Source organism: Coptis chinensis, chromosome 4 (assembly GCF_015680905.1).
Source record: "Coptis chinensis isolate HL-2020 chromosome 4, ASM1568090v1, whole genome shotgun sequence".
Classification (NCBI taxonomy): domain Eukaryota; kingdom Viridiplantae; phylum Streptophyta; class Magnoliopsida; order Ranunculales; family Ranunculaceae; genus Coptis; species Coptis chinensis.
In genome coordinates, this window is record NC_141459.1 from 22,822,287 (window position 1) to 22,830,273 (window position 7,987).

The following is a 7,987-nucleotide window of genomic DNA, read 5'->3' on the forward strand; positions in this document are numbered from 1 at the left end:
ATCATGCCGAAAAGGTGTGACCTTTTGAAATAGGCACTGGTTCGAAACAGTGTTTTATACCGAAATGGTGTGTCCTTTCGAAACATGTGACTTTTCAAAGAGTTGCTTACTTTTTTCCAATAGTCATTGTGTTGTTTCGAAAAGGCACCACTCACCTATAAATAGTGGATGAATTTGGAGAGAAAGACACACCAGATCACACAAAGTTCTGATCTTTCTCTTCTCCCCTGTTCTTAGTCAAATACTATGTTGTGTTCGCTGATTCTATAGAATTGAAGTGCTAGCTTTCTATAGAAGGAAATCCGTTCTATCTTGAGAGACAATTTCCCATCAACCTTCAAGCACCGTGAGAGGGAAAATCTGTCTTAAGGACATAGTGAATCTTCACTAGGCTCGGATTTAATCATTGATAAATTAAGTTCATTAGTTGAACTAAAATATTTGTTTGTTTGTTGAACTAAAGATTTGTTCATGATATATTTATTATATCAATTTGATTTTCTTGTTTACTTAGCAATAAGTATATTTTTAGAATAAGTTTCCTAACAATTTCATCTCAATGTGGGCTAACTTGGGAGACAAATAACTCATTAATGTCTCAATAGATTTGTGCAAATCTATTTTTCTAACATCTACTACACTCTAATGTGGGGGGTTTTAGTCCCACATTGGTTATTAAACTTAAGTCTCTTAAGTCTATATTGTTTTGTGTCCTTATGGAGAGATAGTGTAGAGATATAAGGAGGTGCTCATGCGCACACAAGACCGCCTTGGTTTGGGCCTACTTGCGCGCAAGGGGGGATTTGGGTGTGAGTATTAGGCTTGTTTTTGCAAATGCAAAACAAATCTCTTTTCTCTTTTTTCCTCTTCCAAAACCATGTCTGGAGTAGTGACTGGCTCTTCTGCTGTTGTATCCTGGGAGGCGTACGCTTAAGGCTGCCAGATACCATACCGGCAGCGTTTTTCGTCTTAAAGAAATTGTGCCGAGCACAATCCTCAATGATAAGTTTCTGTTTCAATTCTTATTCCTGTTTTCAGTACTAGAGATTTACAGAATTTACCCACGTATCTTTACACGGACTGATGGCCAGCATTCCTTCCCATGCGTATTAATACAAAAGCAATGGTAGTTGCATTTTTAGGCGAGCCAATTGGCTACAAAAAACAAAAACATAATTTCTTTCTTGTATTTTCTTCATCAGCAGACGATTGGCTGCAATTACATTGTACTGCACAAGTAGTCAAAGAAATTTAGAGATATTTGGCACTTTGTAAGCGAGCAACAGGCGAGCCAAATTTTGCAAAGATATGACATATATCGTCCTAACGGCAATCGTGCCAAAGACAATCCCTTGCGCACTGATCAGGTCATCAGATCATAATATCATACATTGAGATGGAAAAACAACAGTAACAAACTTCCAAGAAATTTATTCCAATTTCTTTCTTGAATTTTCTTCATCAGCAGCCAACAGTGGTTTAGGCAATTGGCCACAATTGAAGTGTACTACATTATAAGATAAAACGGAGAAAAAGTTGTAAAACACTTTATCTCTAAAGAACTTCATAAACCATCCTGATCCACTTCCTTGAATCCACCCCGAGAGATATGATGCTGAAATAATCATGGCAACACGCCATCTTCTCTCTTTGGTATATCCTTTTAACGCATCTGATCCAAACTCTCCATTACGATGAAAATAGTTGCCAATATGACGGGCAATTACAACAGCATCTTCAAGAGATGAACAGCCTCCTTGACCAAGATCGGGTGTTGTAGGGTGCATTGCATCCCCTGCAACCGTGATATTTTCTTTATATAGGTCACTTAATATAAGGTTCCATGGAACCCGCAGCATCAATGGCGCCCATGTCAAAGTACGTAGATCAGAATGTTGTACCACATCCACGAAAACTGGAGGGTAATCAGTGATGTTCTCTAGCATGCGCTGTTGTATCAACTCTGGGCTTTTCATTTTCCTATTTTCGACTGAAATAACATATGTTAGAAAAAAGAGCTTTATAGTGAAAATGGATGACTAGTATCCATGCTGAAGTTCAAAATTGACATTTAGATATACAAATTCTTGTACTAGTACTGCTTGTTTTGCAAATTCTTAGTGTAATCAAAATATTTGTAGGGAAACCTTACCAACATTGGGTGCAGATTTGTAGGTCACAAACCAGTAAAGCTCTTTGTCGTTCAAAGTAACCAAACCGCCTCTGCTGCGAATGTCTATAAATTGTTGTAGTTCATGTGTCATTCCATGGCCCTCTGGATACACAGATATACCCCGCACTGCCGCTCGACCTGAGTGAATAGGAGCACTTAGTCCCAACCAACGTGCCACTACTGAGTGCACTCCATCACAACCTATCACAACCTATAATAACCAAACTAAATGAAATGTGTTAAACAGGTAAAACTCGTTTAAGATGTTGGCTGTACATTCATTACCTTGGCTTTCACAATAGTTCCATCTTCCAAAGTCAAGACAGCAATGGATGAGCCATTATCTCTGAGGTTTTCAATTGATTTGAGCTTTGATGAGAAACGAATAGCATCTTTAGGCAGTTCTTGAGCCAGAGTATCTAGTAAGGTGCTCCTGTGCACTGGCCTAGGACCAATTTCATTGCTGCACTTATGTTAGACTAGTAGTCACTTACGAGGATCTTAATGAAAAACCTTTATCCAAAGTTTTAGTCCGAAACATGAAAGGCCTAAGTGCCTGGCACACTACAATCTTTATTTAAGCTCATTGGATAAAGGTTTTGCACATGCGCCACTTTTTGGCGACCATGAAAATCTGAAAGTTACCTCATAATTCCATCAAAAGAAACCACTTGCACAGCTCCAGTAGCTACGTCCGTGATCCGGGCACTGATAGTATAATTTTGTTGAGAACGAGAAAATGTTAAAATGTTATATGCTATACATTCATTAAATGGTAGAAGACAAACGAAAAGAAATCACTCAAAGACGCCATGTAAGATATATAAGAGATTTTTACTTTGTAAGAATAGGATATATGGCGGTGAGCTTGTCTGAAACACCTAGGGCATCAAGAGCTCGCCAAGCATTTGGATAGAGTGTAAGGGCTGCACCAGTGGTTCGAAGCTCGTGATTACTTTCTAGCACCAAGGTTTTAATTCCTACCTTCTTCAAGGCTAAGGCAGTGGCCAAACCAGCTATCCCACCACCTACAATCACTACATTCTCTTTAATCTCCATCTCTACTTGAACTCCCATCAGTGATCCTCGTGGAATTTATTTATAGCGGTGTTAATTATGTTTCTGATCTGCAGTTGCAAATTTGGAATGGGACAAGAAGCAGCAAGTGAGGCAGCTCTCAATTATTTGAATGTGGACTGCATGAATTCACTAACCGAGTTGATTGGCATCACTTTTGCTGTTTCGGTCAGCGCCTTATAATGAGTAGCACTGTAGCACGTACCGCTAGCATTTACACAATTACACGAGGTACCTTCAAGGCTTCAATAATGTACAGGGCTGAGGATCCGGTTTGGATAACATCTCTGGATCTAGTGTGCACTCCTTAAAGACGTCTTCACTTTTAAGTTTTAACTATTTGACTTATTTAGCACGTTTTCGTCTACCCCGAGGCAAAAATCAAAATATCGAATTCGGTGAATATGTCGGTATACCCAAAAACCGATATATATCAGATATATCGGATATATCCAGTTTTTTTGTGACCAGTCAAAATTTTGTTTTGTATGTCGATATATCAGAAATATCGTCTATTATATCGGAAATATCGACAATATATCGGTCAAAGTCAACAATATTTGGTCAAAGTCAACAATATCGGTCAAAGTCAATAATTTATATCGGATATATCGATCGATATATATCGTTATATCGGAAATTTTGATATATATCGAAAAAAAGGATTCAATATTCGGTCGATATATATCGATATCGGTGTACCAAAAAAATGATATATATTGGCGATATATCGGATATATCGGCGATATTTTGTTCCTTGCCCCGAGGATATCCACATAGGGACGAAATCTGAGACCGTTGGATGTGTGATCCAATGGTTTGATTTTCAGACCGTTGGATCACACATCCAACGGTCTCGAAACTCTCATCCATATGAGGATATTCTTGTGGTAGCTCAGGCCTTAAACATACATGCTAAATTCTAACATTGGACATCTACTCAATTAAAAATTTCCAACGAGGATTAGGAAAATTATATAATCTTGATTGACTTCAGTATATAAATTACGTTGTAAAGTAGTCAAGATGCAAAGTCACAGTTGTACGGTTGACTGTAATTATTCTTACTAGCATGGTTCTTACAGTAACTAAAGCAATTATATTTGATAGTGTTTTTCTGTTCTGCGATGATGTGTATTCAGTGATTCTTGACAATGTTTGAGGAGGCTCATGTACTGGACTGGAGAGAGATAGAATAGTCGATGGAAAAATTGAGCACAAAAACAAATCAATTAACATTTCCATTGTTTATCATATATATAGGATTAATTTATGTTACACAAACTTTCTTATTGAAGATATGATGTAGGCATAAGTATAATAATATTTCTGTAAGGAATTGAAGTAGTTGTTAGTGTTTGGGAAAAAAACTAACAGTATTACTGTTTCGACCCCCACCTACGTGGCAAACGTCCATTAGTAGGGGTCTCCACTTTATTCGTTTAATCGACAGGGCTAAAGCCCAATTCGCAATATCATTGATCAATATGGGCCCATTAACTCATGTGTAATGCAAAGCGTGAACCTTAGCACATGGCTTGCCACCATTTTATGTACATTAATTTATGTCTAGATTCATTTTCTTATCAATGAGATAATTATCAATTAAAGAGTTATGTTCAATTCACGATTACTTGAGCTACAAGAAATCTCTACTCTACACATATAAATACAAAACTATTTTTCATAAAGAACTACGTTCTTGAGACTTGATCCCAATCGATAATTTGGGTGCGTAGGCAACCGCAAAGGTCTGATCTCATCATTCTCCCAATCACCATCATTTTTCTAATTACTTTTTCACGTTCTTCGTCTTTTTCATCAACAATTAGTGTTTTGATCATATGTGTTTCGACCCCCACCCACGTGGCAAATGTCCATTAGTAGGGTCTCCACTTTATTCGTTTAATCGGCGGGCTAAAGCCCAATTCGAATAATATCATTGATCAATGTACGGGCCCATTAACTCATGTGTCTAAGGTCGAACCTTAGCCACATGGCTTGCCACTTATGTACATTAATTTATGTCTAGATTCATTTTCTTATCAATGAGATAATTATCAATTAAGAGTTATGTTCAATTCACGATTACTTGAGCTACAAGAAATCTCTACTCTACACATATAAATACAAAACTATTTTTCATAAAAACTACGTTCTTGAGACTTGATCCCACCGATAATTTGGAGTGCGTAGGCAACCGCAAAGGTCTGATCTCATCATTCTCCGATCACCATCATTTTTCTAATTACTTTTCTCGTTCTTCGTCTTTTTCATCAACAATTAGTGTTTTGATCATATTTGGTCGAAACATAATTGGCGCCGTCTGCGGTTCTTATGCAAAACCGACGATCCGCTCTACAAAAGTTATGGCGAATACTCGACGAGCCTAAGTTCTCGATGCACTTTATCGGCGATCATCGCGGATAATGCGGTGCAAAGGTCAACTGGCGATATCGAACTACTCCCTCCTATTCTTTTTCAACATCCGATTGCATACGACCCGGCTACCGTTCCACACGGCCAAATTATTAAACCGCGAAGTTATTGCCTCGGCGATTCTTTCGTCATCTGTTGCGGATAATGTCCGTCATATGTCTCGAGGCATTCTTGTATTGAAAATATTACACTGGCCTTGTTTCATGCTGTCAGACGTCTTAAGCTTATTTCAAAGAAGGAATAGTCGAAATTTATACTTGTCGAATATCCATTTAGCAAGTTTTTCATAGCGCCTACGGATAGAGTCACAGAATGGAAAAGTTACTTTAGCGTTTATAACAATGTCTTTGACACTCATACAATTAAACAGAGACAAACTTTGGTTTCGCTAATGACTGATTTTCTTATTGATGATATTCCTATGTCGAAAGCATTACTCGATGAGGAAAACGTCGATCTCTAATTGTCATTACCTCCCAGGGGTGATGACTTGAAATATATATCGGATATATCAGCTAATTGCTAGATTTACAACCGATAGTTAGCATAGTAATAAGTCCTCCGGTCTTGTTTGTGTCATCTTGAAATTTGAATGAAGACATAATTGAGGGTCTACACATTGGGGATTTGACACGTCAAATAATATGGCCGAGTCTGAAACTGTCATTTGTGGTATACGCACAACTCTTCACCTTGGGGCGACTAAGTTACGATTAATTATTCTAAGTTAGTTGTTAGCCAATTTGAATAATAATATGCCGCTCGCAATGATAGAATGAACGTTTATTTAGACTTCGTTCAACGAATTGCATGAAATTTTATATCTATCATTCATGACGATTATCCGGCGTTATGATGTAAGGCATCGATTCTATCGCGATACTTATCCGTGGAAAATCAAGTCGTCACTGTTATGACAACCTTTGGATTAACCACTTATCTTTATAAGATGATTCCAACGAAGCTTTGGCGATAATGTCTCGGTATCTACCGGCGGCGATCATCACGGTGACGATGCTTTCGGGAATTTCGATGAATAAAAATTTATCCACAGCTAAAGACAAGTCTCAATCCTATCCTTCATTGTTTGGGCAGAACGAACAATTTACTAGGCCTCGAAGAAATTCATTCAGGACTATGTGAACACCACTCCCGGGGGCGAAGTCTCGCTCACATAGCAATGACCCAATGGTATTGGTAGCCATACATGCCAAAGGATGTTAAGTGTTTGTCCGAGAAGTGTGTGCCTTGTCAAACACATGATATATGATATGGGTCAACTTCCCGCGATGAAGCGTCATCCAATCCATAAACCTTGGTCATTTGCAAAATGGGGCCTTGACATTGTTGGTTTATTTCCGACAGCCCCTGACAATGTTCAATTCGTTTCTGGCTCGTCGCAACAAATTATTTTACTAAATGTGCAGACAAAATTAACAAGTTGAACGAAAAACCTGAGTTCTAATGTTATAATTTTGTTTCCATCGCAACATTACTATCTCTACGACAAAATCTGACGAAATTACCACGTTTAATTTTGTCAGTCTAAGTTGAACGTTTTTACGCTCGCTTAGTCGTTATTATCGCTACGACAAAATCTGGCGAAATTACCACGTTTAATTTCGTCAGTCTAAGTTGAACGCTTTTACCCTCCCTTAGTCGTTACTATCGCTACGACAAAATCTGACGAAATTACTACGTTTAATTTCGTCAGTCTAAGTTGAACGCTTTTACGCTCGCTTAGTCGTTACTATCACTACGACAAAATCTGACGAAATTACCACGTTTAATTTACGATCGGTCTAAGATGAACGCTTTTAAATTTCGCTTAGTCGTTACTATCACTACAACAAAATCGGCGAAATTACCCGCGTTTAATTTCGTCGGTCTAAGATAAACGTTTTTATTTCGGCTTAGTCGTTACTATCACTACAACAAAATCTGGCGAAATTACCACGTTTAATTTCGTCAGTCTAAGTCGAACGCTTTTACGTTCGCTTAGTCGTTACTATCGCTCCGACAAAATCTGGCGAAATTACCACGTTTAATTTCGTCAATCTAAATTGAACGATTTTACGCTCGCTTAGTCGGTTACTCGCGCTATGACAACATCTGATGAAGTTACCCCGTTTCGTTTTGTCAGTTCTGCGTTGAAGCATTTTTTCGCTCAATCTAATTTTGCAAACTTAAAGTTAGCATTGGGGGCGTTTCATTCTATTTAGTGTCATATATATAAACCAACAACATTGTCAGTTTTACACAGGTATGTTATCAGACATCGCAACTATATTCAATTGC

The 7,987-nt window shown here is 38.0% G+C and overlaps 1 protein-coding gene across 1 annotated transcript; it reads right to left on the bottom strand.

Annotated features, from left to right (window-relative positions):
- Positions 1 to 1,160: 1,160 nt before the first annotated feature.
- LOC147502679 (monooxygenase 3-like) lies at positions 1,161 to 4,085 on the bottom strand. Its single transcript, XM_086603895.1, has 5 exons — positions 3,012 to 4,085; positions 2,819 to 2,881; positions 2,459 to 2,636; positions 2,153 to 2,384; positions 1,161 to 1,990 (listed from the first exon to the last, which is right to left on the bottom strand). The coding sequence occupies exons 1-5, from the start codon at positions 3,248 to 3,250 to the stop codon at positions 1,431 to 1,433; spliced, it is 1,272 nt and encodes a 423-aa protein (XP_086460021.1). The 5' UTR covers positions 3,251 to 4,085; the 3' UTR covers positions 1,161 to 1,430.
- Between the last annotated feature and the right edge of the window lie 3,902 nt (positions 4,086 to 7,987).